Below are 21,070 nucleotides of genomic sequence, written 5' to 3'. Positions count from 1 at the left end.
GCGAGGCGGCGGCGGCGGCAGAGGGCGCGGGCCCGGGCCCCGGGGGCGGGCGGCGCACGAGGCGTGGCGAGCCAAGGGCCAGCGGCCCCACGAGCGGGCGCGCCACCTGCGGGCAGAAGCTCATGGCCACGGCCTGCTGCAGCGTGGCGATGGCCGAGGTGACCTGCGGCGGCGGCGGCGGCGGGAAGAGGCCCACGCGCTGGCCCAGCTCTGCCTGCTGCACCATCTCGCGGTCGTATTTGACGATCTCCTGGATGATGGCGTTCTCCTGGTTGTTGAACACGCCCGAGTTGAGATCGTGCTGTACCTTGTGCAGCAGGATGGAGTTCTTCTTGCCTGGGGGCGGGGCAGGGGCGTCAGCGGGCTGCAGCCCTGGGGCGTGTGCATCCGCGCGGCGCGCCTCCCGCAGTGGGTCCGCAGGTACTGGGCACCTGTTCTGTCCATCCAGGGCGCACACCGTTGCGTGCACTGCGTCAGGCTGTCAGCGCCTACTCGGCTCGGCCAGTGTGCGCCACGCCCCCGCTCGTACCTACCTACCTGCTGTAGCTGACACGCACCGAGCACCTTTTGCACATCTTAGGCCAGAATCTGAGCGCCCGCTGTGCACGACAAGCATGTATGGAGCACCTGCTGTATAGAGCAAGCGCACGGAGAGCGTGCAGCGTAGAGCAGCGGGCAGGTGTTGGACACCTACGACATATAGCTGGCACACGCTCGTCAAGAAACCGTTCGGTACAAGTAAGCACTCTCTACACAGCAAGCGTGCATGGAGCCCCTCCTGCCTACAGCAAATAGGTACCAAGTGTCTTCTGTGTGTAGTGTAGCCAGCAAAACGGAGCACCTACTGTGTACAATAAGCACGCATGGCCTGCTGCTGTATGTAACAGGCAGGTATGGAGTACCTACTGTATACAGTATGAATCGAGTACTTGTGTGTAGCAAGCACATTAGGGCACCTACTGCATAGGCAAAGCAGGCATGAGACACCTGCTGTATGCCTCCAGCATGCCCGGGGAACTTCTTGCATACAGGAGACACGTATTGCACACCCACAGTGTACAGCAAGCACTTAAAGTGCCTGCTGTGTACACAAAGCAGGTATGAGACACCGTAGCGAGCATGCAATGTACCTCCTACGTACAGGGATGCGTGTATTGAGTACCTGCAGTATACAGCAACACACCTAGAACACTCGCCTGCACGCAGCCCGGGTGCTAAGTGCGCACCATATGGAGCAAGCGTATGTCGAGAGCCTACTGTGTATCGCAAACCCCTCTAAGCGCCTGCCACTCACGGATATGCTGAGCACCTATGTATAGAGCACGTTGGTGAGTGCCTGTTGTATGCAAACACGAATTGAATGCTTTCTGGATGCGGAAGTCTTTCCTCTAACGCCGCTGCATTCCACCAGTCCTTTCCCACTTGTCTTCACTTCCAAAAACAGCACCGGGGGCCACCACCTCTCTGACTCGCGTGTCTAGTCAGCAGCAAGTGCTGAGGGCCCCACCTCGCGACCGTCGCCGAGGTTACCCACCGGCTCTCCCTACACCCGAGGCCAGGCCGCCGTCTCTCTCCTGTATGCTACCCTCCCCTGCCCGGAATCATCCATGGCTCCCTACTGCTCCCAGTCCAAACTCTCATCCGCAGCCCAGTAGGTCCCGTGTACCTGGTCCCTGCCTGCCTCCTCGACCTCCCAGCTTCTCCAGCTCCCTGGGCTCCAGGCCTCCTTCCCCCCTCCCAGGCCTTTCTTTGCACATGCTGTGTTCACTCCTAGAACGTACTTTGTCCCTTTCTACCTGGCAACAGCTACTCAGCCTGGCCTCTACTCAGCATGGCGCAGAAGCCCTGCCACCCCCACCCCCTCCTCTGTGACATAAGCCCGAGGGTGGCCTCCGAGCCAGCCTCTTGGTCCAGCGTCCACACCCCCTGGCACGCCGCAGGTGCCACACAAATCTCTGCCAAGTGAGCAGAAGTTCTGCACAACTGGAAGCACTCTGCACTTGCTCTTTCCTGGGGAACCAGGACTATGTTTGGCCAAGGGACAAAGCAGGTCAGAGAGTCTGGTCTGGGGACTACAAGGGGACTTGCGGTCAGCTGGGACACACCACCTTATCTCGGCCGGATGCCCCGCCGCCCCGCCCCGCCCCGAGCAGCCCCCTCACCGATGCGGTCCAGGCGGTCGATGGCGACAGTCTCGAAGGCCCGCCGCATCATGGGGTACTCCTCCAGCACCTCGTTGAAGTGGTCCACGCTCAGCGAGTAGAGGCGGCAGTAGGTGTCGGCGCGCACGCTGGCCGTGCGCCGGCCCCGCGTCAGCAGGCAGATCTCTGCGCGCGCGCGGCGGAGGGAGACGACCTCAGCTTCCGGGCCACACCTGCCGGCCCCCATTCAGCCCCCCCCCCCCCCCCCGCCCCGGTCGCACAGCCGCCGGGCTCAGTCCCGCCTCCTCCCCTCTGCTAGTAGGGCCCTTCCGCAGGTCCTTCCTGACGCCCACGGCATCACCCCTGCAGGCTCCCCGCCTGCCCCACCCCCAGGAAGGGGGTCCAGCTCTCACCAGCCCCTGGTCCCCTGCTCACCCCCAAAATAGGAGCCATCGGAGAGCTTCATCTCCTTGTTGCCCTTGGTGAGCACGCTGACCACACCGTGCTGGATGAAGTACATCTTCTTGCCGATGGTGCCTTCTCGGATGATGTAGTCACCGGGCTGGAAGACCTCGAATTTGAGTTTGGTCAGCATGGCCGTGACAAAGTTGGGGTCGGCGTTGGCAAACAGTGGCATTGAGGCCACCAGCTTCCGGCAGTTGAAGTTGACGATCTCCTGTAGGGGCAGGAAGCAGGGGGTGACACGGGCGCAGGTTTTTGTTCCCATCTCGCCCTCCCTCAGGGGCTGCCTCTCCTGCAGACCCGCAGTTTCTTCATCTATGAAAGGAGTTTTAATTTTTTTTTTTAACGTTTATTTATTTCTGAGACAGAGAGAGACAGAGCATGAACGGGGGAGGGGCAGAGAGAGAGAGGGAGACACAGAATCCGAAGCAGGCTCCAGGCTCTGAGCCATCAGCCCAGAGCCCGACACGGGGCTCGAACCCACGGACCGCGAGATCGTGACCTGAGTTGAAGTTGGACGCTTAACCGACTGAGCCACCCAGGCGCCCCATGGGAGGAGTTTCAAATACTCGGGCTGAAAGCCGGCGTCTTACTTACAGGGCAGACATTGAAGGGTTTTGCCGCCAGGGGCAAGAGCAAGAAAAAAATGTGCAGTGATACCCTGCCATTTAACATTTAACATTGTATTAGCAATGCTGGCCCGTGCAATTAGACAAGAAAAAGGCAACCGGAGACATGAGAACTGGGAAAGAAACAGTGACACTAAATCTCTTTACTATCTCCTTTAATATGACGGACCTGGAAGATCCAAAAGACCCCATGTACAACTACAACATTAAGAGTCAAAATAGCAAGCGATTAGAAAAATCAACATAAAAACCCAAGAGCTGTAAAATGAATCAGTGGTGGCAGAGACCAGGGTGATGGTCACCCCTGGCAAGGAACCTCTGAGAGGGGTGGAAATGTTCCACATTCAATCCAAGCAGTGGGTACACGAGGGTCTCGCTCTCATCCGTCCAGCGTGCCCTCGCGACGTGGGCACTTTTTCTGTAAGATACATTTCAATAAAAAGGGAAGCTTAACCTTAAAAGTAAACTCAATAGCTTTTACGTATACAAACAAAAACCACTCGGAAGAAGACACAGCACATGGGAAGACACCGTTTACACCACCACAGAGAGCAAAGTAAAACAGCACGGCACGAGGTTAAGAAATGTCCAGACCTGTATGAGGGGAACTCGGAGAGACCCCCGAAAGGCACGGTGGGAGGCTGAACACAGTCATTAGGCAGAGCTCGTCACCGTCAGGAGGACGAAAGACGACCGTTCTCCCTATTCATTCACACATGTAACGTGCTCCCAAAGAAAACACCGTCAGGTTTGCTTGTTAATTACTGAAGCTACGCAAGGCCGTTCAGAACAAATGAGCAAAAATCGCAGGGAAGCCTGCTCGTGCCGAAGAGCAGAAGGGGCGACTGACCCCCCAACACACTGAAACACGCTGTGCGGCCTCCAGACTCCGTGTGGGCTTGGCACACAGAGCAGGCGGGCCGGCGGGATACACCGGGAGGCCAGAAACGCGCCCAAGCACGACGCAGCGAGTTGAGGGTTGCCCCACAACTTCCGAGGCCAAACCAGACGTCTCAGCCCGAGAGCAGAAGGTGAACCCGCATCCCGTCCCCACAGGATAGTCCAGGATGAGCCCAACAAGCAAAACGACACAAGTGCTATAAGGAAGTGTGGGTGAACCCCCACAGTTGGGTGGCACAGCAAGCATGTACTGTGCACCTACTGTATACAGAGAGTAGGTATTCAACACCTACTCTGTGCAGCGATTAGGTACTGAGTACCTAGTGTCAGGAGGAAGCACACAGAGCGCCTGCTGTGTACAGAAGATAGACACTGACCACTGCACACCCACTCTGTGCAGCAGGCACACATTTAACACCTGCTGTGTACAGCAAGCACTCATAGAGCATGAAAATCCCGCGTGGCAAAACACACACACAGATGCACACACACTCAATAAGCAAAGTTAAAAGCCATTGGGGTGCAGATTTGCATCACATGAAGTCCTCCACACATAAAGGATTTGTAAGATGACAAAAGGATAAAAACAATTCTGTAGAGATACAAACGCAACCTATGGCCGGTTCACAGAAGGAGAAACACAAAACAGCCTTTCATCACATAAAGAGCCCAGACGCCCCTCTCACGTGTGCATTTGGGGCTGGGTGCCTCACAGCGCTGCTGGCTGCCCAGAGGGACTGGACCCTCCCCTCACCCCTCAGCCCCGTCCCAAATACATGAGCAAAACTCCAGAGGTGCATGCCAGAAGCTCAGGGGAAAGAGGAGGGCGGACCCTGGGGCCTCGGTGCCTGGAGGCCCCCACAGCTGGAAGGGTCCAGTGAAGGCAGCTGAGAGCGGTGGCCACAACTTGGTTTTGCATCGAAGAAGGAAATGGGAGATGTGGCAGGAGGAAGTCAGGACAGGAGCCAGAGATTGTCTGGACATACGTGTTTCTGTAAATGTGACCTTGGAACCGTGTGAGCAAATAGTGATCAAACACGGCTTGCCAGGAGCTGGGGGGCGGCATGGGGAGTGACAACTAGCCGCCAGCGGTGTCCTGGGGTTCAAGGGTGCTGTGGGTTAGACGGGGGTAATGCCGCACGATTCTAAGTACACTAAGAGCTACTGCGTTGTGGGGCGCCTGGCTGGCTCAGTGGGTAGAGCATGCGACTCTTGATCTCATGGTTTGTGGGTTCGAGCCCCACATGGGCTCTCTTGCTGTCAGCGCAGAGCCCGCTTCAGATCCTCTGTCCCCCTCTCTGCCCCGCCCCTGCTCACACTCTCTCTCAAAAATAAACATTAGGGGCGCCTGGGTGGCTCAGTCGGTTGAGCGGCCGACTTCTGCTCAGGTCATGATCTCGCGGTCCGTGGGTTCCAGCCCTGCGTCGGGCTCCGTGCTGACAGCTCGGAGCCTGGAGCCTGTTTCAGATTCTGTGTCTTCCTCTCTCTGACCCTCCCCCATTCATGCTTTGTCTCTCTCTGTCTCAAAAAATAAATAAACGTTAAAAAAATTTTTCAAAAATAAATAAATAAATAAATAAACATTAAAAAAAAGAGAGAGAGAGGAGGGGGGACACAGGGAAGGAGGCCATGTAACGGCAGAGGCAGAGATCGGGGAGAGGTGTCCACAAGCCGAGGGACACCGAGGACTCCCACCAGGAGCCGGGAGAGGCAGGAAGGACCCCCCTCCCGGAGCCTCTGGAGAGGGCGTGGCCCCACCACACCACACCTGGATCTCGGATTTCTAGGCTCCAGAATGTGAAAGAACACATCTCTGGGGTGTGAAGCCGCCCGGCTGGCGGGAACTGATTACAGCTGCCCCAGAACTTCGCCAGAGGTCACACAGGCTGTCCCGGCAGAGCCGGCGCCCAAAGCTGGTGCTCGGCAGGGCTCCTGTGCTTAGCAAAGCCCGACCACCACCCTGGGCTCGCCAGCTCCAGGCCGCCTCCCCTCTGTCCAGCTCGGACCCCAGACAGGGTAAGGGGAATCGGGCAGTGGCTGTGGGGGACCCAGGACTCCTGCAGAAGCGGGGTCTGGGGCGCCGAGGGGCATCGTGGGGGTGCAGCACGTGGAGACTCACAGAGGGGCACCTGCTGAGGGTCAGAGCCTGAGGACACGTCTAGCTGCAGCCGGGCCAGCCCCCCCCCCCCCCGCCCCGCTCAACCCCAGGACGGGGGGCCTGGCAGCAGGGACAGCCCCGTGGCCCCGCCTCACCTCCCGCAGAGGCCCGTTGAGCTCTCCCAGGATGCTGTCCTCGTCGAACATCTTGCCCTGGTAGCGGTGCTCGTAGTAGTCATGGATCTTCTGGCGGAAGTCGGCGGGCAGCTTGTGGAAGGACATGTACTGCTCCACCTGCTTGTACTGTGTAAGTGGGGGGAGGGGGGACCCGGGTCAGCGGCTGCCACCTCCGGGGGCCCCTGCTGCAGCCCAGACATGCCTGCCAGCTTCAACAACGGCAACACGAGGTGCCCAGTTAAATCTGAATTTCGAATAAACAGCAAAAATATTTAACGGTACCCGTGCGATATTTGGCACATGCTTACACGAAGGTAAGTTACTCTTTGTGTCCTGGATTCGATCTGGGAACCCCCCCCGCCGAGAAGTGGGGGGACAGCTTGGCTCTAGGCCCTCACAGTGGGCTGGCCCAGACTCCCCAGGTCCCCCAGGATGCCGGAGCCCATCCCAGAGGCTCCCGCATCGGTCAGTGGCCCTGCCTCCCCTCCCCAGAGAGCTTTCCAGAAACCACCGGCTCAGCCCCTCCTGAGCAGGGCGGGGCTGTGGGCACTAGACGGGTGCCAGGCCCTGCTGTCCCCAGGATGGTGCTCCCAGGGTGCCCCCAGCCCCGTTTCCGCCCCGGCTCCACCCGGACACAGCTGCCCTGAGCTCAGCGGAACCCGTGATGCCAGGCGGGTGGCAGCACCAGCTCATGTTTGGGTGTGAGACCCGTGGCTTCCGGACAGCCGGGGCGCCTGGCACCAGGCCCAGCTGACCCGGGCGACCCAGCCGGCGCTGCTGTGGGGCTGGGGGGGGGCGCTCGCAGCTGCCCAGCCAGGACCGGCCACCAGGCAGCAGTGCAGGACGGACGGGGCTGTGTCCCGGAGAGCCGAGCACACCTCGGCATTGAAGGGGGACACTGAGGCAGGGTGGAGCTCGAGGCAGAACTCGAGAAAGGGCCAGCACACGGGGCCTCTGCCCACTCCCCTTGGCCCCGCCTGCCCCCCTCTGGGGGCCCTGGCGCCACCCCCCCAGAGGGGGGCTGCCCCCGCCCAGAGGCCAGGTCCGAGGGGCCAGACATCCTTTTGCTCCCCCAGGGGCCTCCTCCGTGGGTTCAGTCACCCAGCACGTCCTCAAGCGACCCCAGGATTCCTGGACTCCTCTCTGTGCTTCCCTGCTCTGGCCTCGCCCACGCTGGCCCAGAGACCCCTGGGGTGAGCCCCGCCTCCTAGGCAGCCCCCAGGGGCTCCCTGATGCGCCGTGGACTGGCCTTGCTCCGTTGGGACCTCCCCCCTCCCACCGCAGCTCCCACCCTATCTTCAGCTTGCGTCCCCCTCAACCCTTCCCACCATGTCTCCCACCCAGGCTCCCGACTGCCCTCCTCCTAAAGGGCCCCGAGCTTCCTCACTGTCCTGGGGACCTTCTAATGCTTCCTAATCGCAGCCACGGACCCCTCTAGGGTCCTCAGCCCCCACATTCCCTGCTGGCCCCTGTCCTAGGCACAACACAGGGAGCCGGGGGACAGCAGGGTGGGCCCCCCAGACCTCCAGACTCTGCCCGCCCTCAGACCTTCTCCTGGTACTGGCGCCGAGAGGAGTCCAGCGACTGGATGAGGGCGGTGGCGTGGCCGATGAACATGGCGTAGCACGTGGCGCCCACGATCATGCTCAGCATGGTCAGCCAGATGTCGGTCATGCTCTCGGGGGCCTGCCGCCCGTACCCGATGCACAGCATGTGGCTCATGGCCTTGAAGAGCGCGAAGGAGTAGAGCTCGCTCCACGAGTGGTTCTGCAAAGCCACGAGGGGCAGGTGGGCCTGCGGTCGCCACCCCAGGGAGTCCCTTGACCTCAGGGGCCCCACCCGCCCATCCTGCCATCTGGGCCCACGTCTGGCCCCGAGACTCGCCCTTGTTAGTGGTCAGCGTCTCAGCCGGGAATCCTCACAGGTGCCTGCGCCCTCCCTCGGTGGGTTCTTACCTCTTCCGGCCCAAGATACTGCTTCCCTGCTTCAGGGTTAGGGTACCACAAGCCCTCTTGCACATAGTGTATGTAAGTAAACAGTGGACACAGAGGAAACGTTGGTGACATTATCTGTGGTGCCAGAAGCTGTCCTAGGCACTCTGGTCAACAGGCCGCCTCTCAGCGGTTGGGGTCTGAAGGTCTCAAAGTCACCAGAGCACCCAGGCGGTCACTGCGGGGGGGGGGGGGGGGGGGGGGGTGGGGGGTGGGTGCAGTTCTGGAACTGCACGCCACAGAGGCGGGCACTGGGGGGAGCGGGTTCTGGGGACTGCATGTACCCGAGGCAGGCACCGTGTGGGCTCCGGGGACTGTGCACACCCGAGGCGGGCGCTGGGGTGGGCGGGGACTGTGCACACCCGAGGCGGGCACTGGGGTGGGCGGGGACTGTGCACACCCGAGGCCGGCACTGGGGTGGGCGGGGTCCGGGGACTGCACGCCACGGTGGGCCGGGCGCTCACCACCATGCCGTTGATGGAGACCCAGCAGTTCCGCGGGAAGTCCTGCAGCATGGGCACCAGGAACTGCAGGCAGCCGTCCCAGTGACACAGCAGCAGCATCATGCTGATGAGGTTGCAGATGCGCATCACGGCGCTCGCCAGGTCATAGGTCATGTGGAAGATCTGCGGGCGGGGCGCGGCGTGAGGGTCCCCCGCCCGCCGCTTCTCACCCACCAGCGCAGTAGGAGGAAGACGCCCCCGGGCCCGGACCCCCAGCCCCTGAGACCCGCGACGGGCGTCCCCGCCTCACCGCAAGCTCTAACCCCAGCCCCCAGCCCGTTGCCCTCCGGGTTGACGAGAGCGCGTGGCCCGGGTCCCCTCCCACCCCGTCCCCACCCGCTGCCCCCCCCCCCGGAGCCTTGCCGCGGCCCCAGAAACTGGGGGCGATATTGCCGGCAGCGGGCTGGAGGACAGTCCAGAAGCGGCTCACTCGGGCCAGAGGGGGCGTGACCTCGCTCCTCTGGGCCTGTTTTCGCTGCCGCCAGTGGGGGCGGGGGGCGAGATCCCCCTTTTACAGGGCAGAATGAAGTGGGGGGGGGCGCGAATGCGTGGAGGGCCCGGCCTGCGGCCCCCATGACCCTGCCCCTCGCAGCCCCTCCCCGAGCCTCCCCTGCCCGCAGCACCTGCCCGCGGGCCCGGCGCTCACCTCCTCCCACTGGTGGATGTAGCGGATGAGGCGCGACAGCCGCAGCAGCCGCAGGAGGCTGAGGATCTTGGTGAAGCGCACGATGCGCAGCGCGCGCGCCGTCTTGTAGACCTCGGAGTCGATGCCCTTCTCCACGATGAGGAAGATGTAGTCCACGGGGATGGAAGACACGAAGTCCACCACGAACCACGTGCGCAGGTACTTCTTCTTGATCTTCTCAGGGTCCAGGATGATCTCCGTGTTGTCCTCGATCACGATGCCCGTGCGGAAGTTCAGCACCAGGTCCATGAGGAAGAACGTGTCCGAGACCACGTTGAACACGATCCACGGGGCGGTGGTCTCATCCTTGAAGAACGTGATGCCCACAGGTATGATGATGAGGTTTCCCACCATGAAGAGCAACATGGTGAAGTCCCAGTAGAACCTGGGGGCGAAGCGTGGGCCGTCACGCCGCCAGGCCTTGGCCCACGCGGCACGCAGCTGCGGGGCACGCTGTCCCCACCGCCGCGGGCGAGCACACACACGCCCTCGAGGGCCAGCCCGGATCTCGCCTCCTCCAAGCTAAGACTTGGGCCTCGAATCACAGTGTGTCCCCCAACTCCAGGAAGCCCTCCCACCCCCTGATGACCCCCACTGCCCGCGGGGCCCCACAGCCTGGGTTCCTCTAGCCGGCCCTCGACCTTCCCTCCTTAAAGAAACTGGAGAGGGGCGCGTGAGTGGCTCAGCTGGTGGAGCTTCCCACTTGGGCTTAGGTCACCATCTCCCTGTTGGTGAGTTCAGGCCCCCCATCAATTTGTGTGCTGACAGCTCAGAGCCTGGAGCCTGCTTGGGATTCTGTGTCTCCCTCTCTCTCTGCCCCTCCCCTGCTTGCGTGCTCTCTCTCTCAAAAATAAATATTTTTTTAATTAAAAAAAAAAAAAAAAGGCAGGAGACCTGGCAGAGCCCAAGAGGTGCCCCCCAAATTGGTTAAAACTTTCCCATGACCAAAAAAGTTCAATGTGCAAGACACAGGGTCAGTGTCCAAAAAACTATTCCGTATGAGAAAGAAAAGGGGAGACAAGCAAGGAGGAGCTGGGGGGGCAGGGAGGGGGGGGGTTTGGGGGGAGGGGGGGGTGGGCATGCAGGGGGGGGCAGGCACAGTGGGGGACGACAGGGTCTGGGGTGCGGGATGGGGGCGGGGCATGCAGGGCACACACTGTCCTGAGTAGCAGGGCATCAAGTGAGGCACCAGAAGGGGTTCCTGGCCCAACTTCCATCTCAGGCAGCACCCTGGGGGGCGGGAGGCAGGGGGAAAGAGGCCTAGGCCCCCCAGGCTGGAGGTGGGTGGCTGGGAGAGGCTGAGAGAGGGCATTTCATGTGACAAATTCTCCTGAAAAAGTGCTGACTGGCGGATTCCACTCTCAAGTCCCTGAGGCCGATTCCACACTCCACCTGGGAAGCACGTACAGGGAAAGGCCTGTCCACTCAAGGGACATCTGCTGGTGGCTGGGCTTGGTGTTCTGAACAAAGCATGAGGACATACAGATTCAGAAGGGCCACGTGGACAGATGCCCAGCACAGCACCGATCGAGAAAATGCAAATCAAAACGACTCCAAGGAAAAACTGTTCTGTTAGGTCCTCAAAAGTCCAGACAGTAGCGGGGCGCCTGGGTGGCTCAGTCGGTTGAGTGTCTGACTCTTGCTTTTGGCTCAGGTCGTGATCTTATGGCTCATGAGACCGAGCCCCTAGTCAGGGTCTGCACTAACATCGAGGAGCCTGCCTGGGACTCTCTCTCTGTTCCCCGCCCCACCCCTCACCCCTGCTCTCGCTCTGTCTCTCAAAATAAATAAATAAGCTTAAAAAAAAAATAGAATTGGGGCGCCTGGGTGGCTCAGTCGGTTAAGCTCCGACTTCGGCTCAGGTCATGATCTCGCGGTCCGTGAGTTCGAGCCCCGCGTCGGGTTCTGTGCTGACCGCTCAGAGCCTGGAGCCTGTTTCAGATTCTGTGTCTCCCTCTCTCTGACCCTCCCCCGTTCATGCTCTGTCTCTCTCTGTCTCAAAAATAAATAAATAAATAAATAAATAAATAAATAAATAAAAACAAAACTTAAAAAAAAAAAAATAGAATCATGGTCTTACCCATCAATTCCACTCCTAGGTGTGAACCCCATGAACTGAAAACAGGCACCTAAGGATAACTGCGCATGCGTGTTCACAGGAACAGGCTTCACAAAAGCCAAAGGTGGAAACTTCGGCGGGGGAGCAGATTCACACAACGTGGCCACCGCTCACGCGCACGCCCCTCAGGTGCATCCACCACGCAGGCGCACATCCACGGATGAGCGTGTCCACCGCGCACGCGCACGTCCACGGACGACCGTGTTCCCCGCGCACGCGCACATCCCTCGGCCGCGAACAGGAGCGAGGCGTCCCCCCGCCCCCCGCCCGCGGACGGACTCTGAACGTGCGAGGCTCAGGGAGGGAACCCGACACAACAGACCACGTGGGGTGTGAGTCCGCGTGTGTGAAACATCCAGAACAGGCTCATCCACGGACAGAAGGGGGGCTCGTGGGGGTTGGGGAGTTTTAGGGAAGATGAGAAAGTTCTGGATATGGATGGTGGTGATGGCTGCACAACATTGTGAATGTACTTAATGCCATTCAATTGTATACTTTTAAATGACTAAATGCCAAATTTTATGTTACATAAAAGAAAAAAAGAACTCTGAGGCTATGGGTTGGGGGTCTCCGTGATGAGCGGGTGCCCCAGATCTGGGGTCTGGGTCCACACATCCTGTCTAGATCCAGGTAAAGGAGAGTCTCGAATTTTGAACAAAGTCGCTTATTTTAAATTGCTCTTACTGAATACTGCAGAGAGAGACCCCCACCCCTGGATCGCGTCAGCCCTGTGAGCTCTCTCCAGGTCGTCACTCTCCCAGACAGGTTTGTGCAGGGCTCTGCCGTGGGCCCAGTGCCCTCCCCGTCACGGTGGGGTCCCCACATCCACTTAGAGAAAGCTCTGTCACCTGTGGGCGGGACAGGCCCCAGAGGCCCCTAAAGGCTGCGGCTCCCTGGATCCTCCTGCTGGCTGGCCGGCTGGAGGGGCAGAGGAGGGGTCCATGGGCCGCAGCGTTCGCCCAAATTAGCACAAATAAATGAAAAGCCATAAGACCCAGGGGTGCCTGGGTGGCTCAGTCGGTTGAGCATCCAACTCTTGATTTCGGCTCAGGTTATGGTCTTGGGGTCCTGGGACTGGGCCCCGCTTTGGGCCCCATGCTCAGCGAGGAGCCTGCTTAAGATTCTCTCTCCTCTCTCTCTGCCCCTCCCTGGCTGAAATACCTATGCTCGTTCTCTCAAAATAAGCAAACTTAAAAAAAAAAAAAAAAAAAAAAAAAAAAAAAACCTTGAAGAAAAGCCGAAGGCTGCAGACTGGCTTGGCCACAGTGAGCTCTGTGTTTTGGGAGCTCCTTTCTGGGCAGCTCTGCGGGGAGCAGCGGTTAGCCCCGTGTGTGCCGGCGGCTGGCCCAGGCCCTCCACTTCAGGGAAGTGATCCCAAGGAAACTGTCCAAGAGGAAGAGAGAAAAATTAAAAAGCAATTTGTACCAAGATGTTCACAGTAGCTCAGTCTTCGAGAGCCAAAGGCTGGAAGGCACCCAACGTCTAACACCTCGGTGGCAGCGGCCAGACCCGGGCTGACACCCAGTTCTCTGGGCTGTTGGTGGGTGCGGCCGTGCGCCAGTCCCACAGCCCCTGGGACCCCCACTCTTCTCTCCATCGGGGAGAAAGGGGCCGGGGAGTGGCAGCCTGTGAGGGCCCTCCACGAGCCTGTCCCACCCGCACCTGCAGCGGGAGCCTCCTCTCGGTGGTGGTCGTGAGGCCCCTGCTGGGCTGTGATGGGAGGGCCTGGGGATGGGGACAAAGACCCGAAGACCTTGAGAGCTAAAAGGACTGAGTGCCCTGGGGGTGGGTATTAAGGGCAAAATCGAATGGCTGCTAAAAATTCAGGACCTTCCTTTGCCTGAATCTAGGCAAGGTGTGGGGCGTGGGATGAGGGGCCCCACCTGCCTGCTGCCCCTGCCCCCCACCCTCCCTCCCAGCGCTTCCACTGTAGTCCCACCCCTCACCCTCTCTGAACTGAGGCCTGCCCTGCCCCCTCCCCCACTTCTGGCACACGCCTGGAGCAGAGCACGAGGGAAAAAGTAACTGAGAAGGCCAGAGGACCTAGAAACCATGGGTGGGGGGTGGTTAGAAACCACCAGGGGGAGTCTAGAAACAATCTAAATGGCCAGAGTGCAAGGTGGCTTCACAGGTGACTCTTCACAGACATTCTCTCCCTCTGTTCCTGGGATGAGGGTAGGAGCGAGCATCACACTTCCCCACTGACAGACCAGAGAGGTGGCCCCGCCAGGGAGTGGGGGCAAAGAACCGAGATCCAGGCCTGGTGCCCTCAGGACCTGTCCTCTGTCTACTGCCCGCCTGTTTAGGGTTAGGGCTAACCTTCTTCCTGCAGGCCTGGAGCCCTGTCCACGGCCCCTGGTCCCTGGGGAGCGATCCCTGGGCCTGTCGCTCTATCCAGGCTGTCTTCCCAGGTTGGATGGTGTCCCCTGGGCTAATGAGGAGTCAGACCACAGAGGACAGAGCACTGGACAGGGGCTCTGAAGCAGCTCTGGGGCAGAGTGACCCAATCCCCAGGTCCATCACTAGGGTGCCCCACCTGCTCCAACCAGGACGCCCCAAAAGGGGCCCGAGGCCCTGACCCTTGTCCTCACCAGCCCCCTGGTCCCCTGGAAAGGGACAGGAGGAGGAAGAGGGCCCTGCACACACCCACCAAGGGGGACCTAAGGACTGGGGCAGAGGATCTGGTCAGGGGACAGAGGAACCCCGGTCCTCCCCCTAAGCCCCTCCCCTTCTCCTCCCCTGACCTCCCTCCTGGGCCGCACAGCCTGGGACTAATCATTCTCCTCTGAGCCTCAGTGCCTCATCTGCCCAATCCTGGCAGCCCTCCCTCACTGGGCCACCCCAGCAGGACTGGAGCCCAGGGACTACAAGGGCCTCCCCAGGCAGCCAGCAGAGGCCTGGCTCACGGTCAGCTTTCAGCTACCCAGGGCCTTCAATGACCGTAATTAAATCCCATATTTTAAAATCTTCCCTAACATGGCTCAGTCGGTTAAGCATCCCACTATATATATATATATATATATATATATATATATATATATATGTATGTGTATTTGTTAATGTTTATTTATTTTTTGAGAGAGAGAGAGCATGAGCAGGGGGAAGGGAAGAGAGAGAGAGAGAGGGAGTCACAGAATCCGAAGCAGGCTCCAGACTGAGCTGTCAGCACAGAGCCTGACGTGGCGCCCGAGCCCACGAACCCCGAGATCATGACCTGAGCCAAAGTCAGACGCTTAACCGACTGAGCCACCCAAGCGCCCCTAAGCGTCTGACTCTTGATTTTGGCTCAGGTCATGATCTCACGGTTTGTCAGATCGAGCCCCACATGGGGCTGACAGCTTGGAGCCTGCTTGGGATTTGTTCTCTCTCTGCACCTCCCTGCTCGCACGGTCTCTCTGTCTCTCTCTCTCAAAATAAATAAATAAACATTAAAAGGAAAAACCTTCCCTGACAAATAACACTGAGGCCCCAGAGGGGCCCCTGCTTCTGTGGGAGCACCCAGATCCCTCGGTTCTGTCTCCAGCGCAGCCCCGGGAGGGCAGCGGCCTTGTTGGCTGAGTGACACAGGCTCAGCCCCAGGGACACTGGGACGATGCAGGGCCTCCCAGGGGGCTCGGGGCTCGACAGCCATGACCCCCAGCCCCCAGGCCCAGGACGTCTCCGCTCCAGTGCCCTGCTGCTGGGAGAAGGTCCTGGAGCCCTGTCCCAGATGCGCCCGCGTGCACCCACGGGGGCACGGGACTTCGGCTGGGGCCCCCACCCTGAACGGCGAGTGCTGAGGGACAGAACCCGGGTGCAGAGACTTCCAGGCCAGATAAGGGCTGTTGAACCAAGGCAGCCCGCCACCCCCCACCCCACCGCAGGATCCCAGCACTAAGAACCTGGCAGGAAGCAGTCCAGGAATTACAAATCAGGCAAATCTGAAGGGATTAGGGCCAGGGCGGGCAGGAGCCCTCCCTTATGGAGTTTCAAATCCGAGTCGAGTGTCAGGGATTAGGTAAGGAAGACACCTCCCGGAAAGATCAGCGGATTCCTGGGTGAGCCCGAGCCTGGGCAGGCTGTGGGGGCAGGGTGTGTGCCAGGCTGGGAGGACGGTCGGCGACCACACAGACCCAGCTCTCCCTCAGAGCCCCAGGCTGGGTGGGGGAGACAGACATTCCACACCAACAGATAAGTGAGCGGGATGCTTCAGAGTGGGCGGGGAGGGCCTCTCAGAGGGCATGGCACTCGGGCAGAAAATGGAGAAGTAGCTGCTTGACAGAGTTCAGGGGACCCTGTGCCCCACGCAGAGGAGGCAGCAAGTGCAAAGGTCCTGTGGCTGCACTGGGGTTTCCCCTCTCAAGGCTGGCCAGGTGTCCTGGTGCTAGAGTAGGCACGAAAGGAAATGGCTGAGGGCAGGAGCTGGGTTCTGCAGGCCCTTGGGAGGCCGTAAGTGAGAGGGAAAGACGGACAAATGTACCTTGAGAGGCCCATGCCGGCAGTGGGGAGGCTAGGAAGGGGGCAGGAGGGAGACGGAATGGCCTGTAGTGGCTGGATTTGGGGCCGGCTTCTTGACGGGGAAAAGTGAAGCAGGGTCTGGTCTGAGGAGGCCCAGTCCCCATGATGCTGGGGCAAGGGGGTTGGAGACATGAGGTTTTTAAAGCAGGGACCAGAAATTCCAAACTCTGGCAGGAGTCCGCTGGAGAGAGGAGGGGGACCTCGGCCACAGATGGCCTCTCACCCTTCATGTGGATCATGGAGCTTCCTTCCTTCCACCAGGTGGGCCCTGGGCCTCAACCCTCACCTGGGGAAGTGGATCCGTCCCCTGTCCCCACCCCACGTGCCTCCGTGCTGGGTCTGGAGCCAGGGAAACCCTTGTCTCACCCCTGCCCCCGCCCCCCCTCCCCGGATGATGCAGGATTTATTCCCGTGAGTTAATGCGGGGATTTGCAGACAGTGCTCCCACACTCATCTCCCCCGGATCCGCCAGGCCATCTGGGGTAGGACACAGGGGCCTCCAGCCCCACCCGGTTCTTCAGACCAGCCCCTCCACCGGCCCGGTCCCCCGGGGACCCCAGAGGACGTGACGCAGATACAGGTCAGCGTCCACTGGTCCCGGCTCTGTCTAAATGCCTCTGAGGAGCAGGAAAGGGGCGGACTCATCTCTTCCCCTCGCACGGGGCCTCCCAGCGGTAGACACCTGGGGACCATTGCAGGAAAGTCAGCAGCGGCAGAGACTCAGATCAGACCTCAGAGGCACTTACAAACAGGAGCAAGCTGAAAGCCACTCGCCCAAACTTTCCAGACCGGCCCGGGCCCCCGGGCCCCGGGGCTGCCTCAGGTACCAGAGTGACAACCACATGAGGAGGCGGTGGGGGAAAACAACCCAGAACGAGTGATGATCGTCTCCGTCGGTCCCAGCCGGGCCCCACAGGGGCCACCCTTGCCGGGGTGCCCCTGCCCACCCACTGTTCCCCACGAGCTTCACACACGTGGGGCCTGTTGCCCTCTAGAACCAGTGCTGCTCCAGGTGAAAGGAACAGGAATTAACTGTATTTATTTTCTCATGTTTTTGGAGGGGAGGGGACCCCGTGAGGTGCCGGCTGTGACTGTGGCCCTCCACAGCGGCCCCGTGGCTGCCCCCCTGCCTCGCACTCCTGTTCTGACACCTGTTCCCATTCGGGCACGGACCTCAGGGTGCCCAGAAGGAACACCAAGCCTCCCAAGCCCAAACTGTTCCCTCTGTCCCTTGGACCTGTTTCTCCGCCTGCTCCCCCTCTCCCCCCCCCCCTGCCCCCTGCAAGCCCCTCTGGAACAGGCCCCCGGGCTTCTCCGTCCTGGCCCCGGTGCCTCCCACATGCCCGGTTTCCGCGCGGAGAAACAGCCTCAGAAGGGGTTGGGCTGGCCCATCGCAGCCCAGGGATGGGCAGCACGGAGCGCCTGTGTGAGCTCAGCGAGCTCGCGGACACCTGAGACCCCAGACGTGACAGGGACCTCACGGGCCCTCAGGCCCGCGGCAGGCGCTGAGGGGCAGGCAGGCCAGCAACATGAAGTGAAAACGGCCGCTTCGGGGTGTGTCGGCAGCGCGTCCGTGAGACAAGGCGGCAACGGGTCAGAGCTGGGGTGCGGGCAGGGGTGGGGAAGGGGACAGCGTGTGCCAAGGCTGGTCGTTCCAGGGAAGCAGGGGGAGGGGCCGGAATGGCATAGCAAGTCACACACCCCCGTCTGCTCACACCACCACCTCTCACGTTTGGGGAAACCGAGGCGGGAGGCCCAGAGAGGACGCGAGCCCAGCCGCAGGCAGCCCGGGGCCCTCTGCAGACGGCTGCCTTCTGGCCTTTCCCCCGGACGCTCTCCCCTCCCGGACACCTTCCTCCGTCCACTCCCACGTGTCAAGAGCTCCCCCTCCTCGAGGCCTCCACAAGCACCCCACGCCCTGGAAGGTGTATGGCGGCTTGCGCACAAGGCGGTGCCAGGGCGGCTCCAGTTCAGCGGACACCCGTCGTCCCGTTCTCCGTGCCGGGTGGGGGCCGGGCCGGTGCGCACGGGAAGAGCTTCACAGGCAGGCAACGGCGAGAGCTCAGGGAAGTGGAGACACCCTGGTCTCGGGCAGGCGTGGGGGCCAGCGTGGCAGCCTGCACCTCAGAATCTCTTTCCACTTTAAAGCCTGCACAGTGTGTGGACGCAGGCACCGTCGGGTCAGATTTCAAGGGGGCAAGTGTGGAAAAGCGGACCCGGAAAGGCTCCTCCGCCTTTTGCTCCGTGAGTAGTCTTACAAGAACTCACACACGCATAGAAGCATAGCAATGATCTGCAGCCCGCCTTCGGGTACCCCAATATCTCGAATAGTCTCCAGCAAGCCTTTTCCTTCCCGTGTCTTCCCGGTCTGGATGGGACGCGGCCAGAGGCTGGGCTACCAGCCTGCCCAGGTGCGAACCCCCAGTTTGCCCCAATTCATCGTGTAGCTTTGGGCAGGTGACTTAACTTCTCTGTGCCCTTCCCACTTTACAGCCGACATGACTGAATCAGTATTAGTAAGGCGCTGCCATGGCACCTGGGCCGCCCAGGCAGCCTCAGGAAGCTTGGGGCCTGTGTCCATACTGAATCAGCCCTCCACTAAGACATGGGGGGCTATAGAGGCCCCACTGCATCCCAGATTGGAAATATCCTGTTTTCAATTTGACAGTGTCTCCCCTAGTCCCCATCCCCCTGCTTGCTCAACCCTATTTTACAGCTTATCTGCCCAGCCCAGACCACGTGGCCTGCCCAGATCCTCACAGGTGACCATGCTCCAAGTGGCACAAGCACCGGGAAGCCCAGCTCCTCCCCCTGGCATCCCCTCCCCCCAGGCTGTAAGCCGCCCCTTCTGCAGCCAAGAGGAAGCCCAGGGTCCCCCACCGCTGGCAGTGGGCAGGTGGTGGTGGGGGGGAGGGGAGGTTGGCTGCAGGCAGACGTGCTGGAGAAGACCCAGGGCAATGGCTACTTTCTGCAGGCACCTTCCCCTGCCCTCCCCCCCCCCATGTCCCTGATGTCCCTTCCCAGCCAGCTGGCCAGGTCGCTGGAACGTGAGCAGAAACACTGACCCAAGTTCTCCCAGCCTGGACCACCTGCAAGGAATGGGGAGCCCCTGTGCAGGTCAGGACCATCCAGATGCACCTCATTCGGACACCCCAGGTCCCCCCACCCGTGGCTTCTCCCAGAACTCAAGCCATTGGTCAAGGGCGTCTTCACCCCCCAGGGAAGGTCTGAAGAGTGGGCAGGTGGAATCCCAGTCTCTGTCCCTGACTTGTGTGCCCCTGGGGCCTCAGTTTCCTCAGCTGTCAAGCACTGGAGCTGCGGAAGGGTCAGAACGGGGGAGAATCCCACAGCCCCCTTTCCCAGCTCCGGACGTCCGGGAGCAAGTGCGGAGCAAGTTCCCGGGTGGGGGCGAGGGGCTCAGGCTCCCGGCAGGACCCAGAGCTTCATGAAACCCGCGGTTCCGAGAGCGCTGTGGGCTGCTGTCCGTGGTGCTGAAGCCGCGCCCGCCCTGGGATTCGGCCCCGTGGAGACCCTCTGCGTGCCAAGTCACACCTCCCTGACGGCCACTTAACTTCACATACACACGCGCGCGCGCGCGCGCGCGCGCGCGCCCCTAGGGACCCGCCTGCCCCCTAGATCGCTCGGCCCACGCCCCCTGCAGTCACATGCTCCCCATCACACACATAGCCTGCAGTGATATGCACGCTTCACGCTTGCAGGCCACAGGGCGCGCACCCAGGAACAAGAACCACAAACATACTCAGCCGTGACCCTGCGCTGGGCCTTGCTCTGAGCCTTTGCACCTATCAACCGCCTGAACACATACAACGTCTACACACCCACTGACACATGGGCACGCCACCCAGTGGCTCCGGCTGCTGCGGCTCAGAGAACACAGCCTGGGGACCCCAGCACGCTCAGCGCCCTCTCCTCGCGCAATACCCAGGCCCGCGGACCGGAACGCGCCTCCCTGAGCTGTGGGGCGCAGGTGGAGACCTTGGGAGCGAGCCACGTTTGCTTAACCCCTTCTCCGCCGGCCTCTCCCAGGCACGTCCTTCCCGGGCGCCCTTCCTTCCTCCTTCCTTCCGCTCTGCCGCCTCCCCTGCGCCCACGTTCCCCTCTATTCGTCCTCTCCGCCCCTCCGCGCTCAGACCCTGGTCCTGCGGCTCATGACGCGCGCCCATCCCGCAGGGATGGGGATGTCAGGGCGCGTGGGAGGGGGCGCTCAGGGGTCACCGCTGGAGCCTGCGCGCGCTTCCCAGAGCCCCCCCACCCCCACCCCTGCCCCAGGGCGGAGCCTCGCGCGCCCAGGCCATTACGGGGCGGGTCTCGGACGCGCCCGAGGTCACCGAGGGGCCCCGAGGTCACCCACGGGGCGCGCAGCCCCGCCCTCCCGGAGGTGCTCCAAGGACGGCGCCCCCCTCGGCGCCCGCCGGGGCCACACCTGAAGTCGCTGTACGGGTGGATGATCCAGGCCCCCGCCGACTTGACGCGCTCCTGCTCGCGCTCCACGGCCTTCTGGCTGCCGAACATCCGCAGCGAGAACTTGTTGACGCCGGGCTGCAGGAGCGCGCCGAACTGCCGCTGCATGAAGCTGGCCTGGCTGCCGCGCGGCTCCCCCGCGGGGCCCGCCTCCTCGCTGCCCGCCTCATCCGCCGGCCCCGGCCCCGCGCCCGCCCCGCGGCACGAGAACGACACCTTGGACCCCCGCGCCGGGCCCTCGGGTGCCGCGGGGCTGCACTGCGGCTCGCCGCGCCCGCACTCGCCGTTCGGGCTGCCCTTGGCGGTGCTCGCCGCGCCCGGGGTGCCCGGGCGGCCGCACGAGCTGTCGCGGCTGCGGAGCCGGGCCCGCGGGCCGCTCTCGTCCGT

The 21,070-nt window shown here is 61.5% G+C and overlaps 1 protein-coding gene across 1 annotated transcript in view; it reads right to left on the bottom strand.

Moving 5' to 3' along the window:
- HCN2 (hyperpolarization activated cyclic nucleotide gated potassium and sodium channel 2) overlaps window positions 1–21,070 on the bottom strand; it is a 27,079-nt gene that overhangs the window by 1,198 nt on the left and 4,811 nt on the right. The window contains exons 4-11 of the mRNA XM_049643176.1: window positions 20,646–21,061; window positions 9,547–9,970; window positions 8,862–9,023; window positions 7,955–8,173; window positions 6,386–6,532; window positions 2,577–2,817; window positions 2,163–2,327; window positions 3–336 (exon numbers count right to left, since the gene is read on the bottom strand). Coding sequence (XP_049499133.1) covers window positions 3–336; window positions 2,163–2,327; window positions 2,577–2,817; window positions 6,386–6,532; window positions 7,955–8,173; window positions 8,862–9,023; window positions 9,547–9,970; window positions 20,646–21,061 — 2,108 coding nt within the window. The remainder of the gene's footprint in view (window positions 1–2; window positions 337–2,162; window positions 2,328–2,576; window positions 2,818–6,385; window positions 6,533–7,954; window positions 8,174–8,861; window positions 9,024–9,546; window positions 9,971–20,645; window positions 21,062–21,070) is intronic.

This window comes from Panthera uncia, chromosome A2 (genome assembly GCF_023721935.1).
Source record: "Panthera uncia isolate 11264 chromosome A2, Puncia_PCG_1.0, whole genome shotgun sequence".
Lineage (NCBI taxonomy): Eukaryota > Metazoa > Chordata > Mammalia > Carnivora > Felidae > Panthera > Panthera uncia.
The sequence above is the reverse complement of the archived record's forward strand: the minus strand, read 5'-3'. Positions and strand labels throughout refer to the sequence as shown.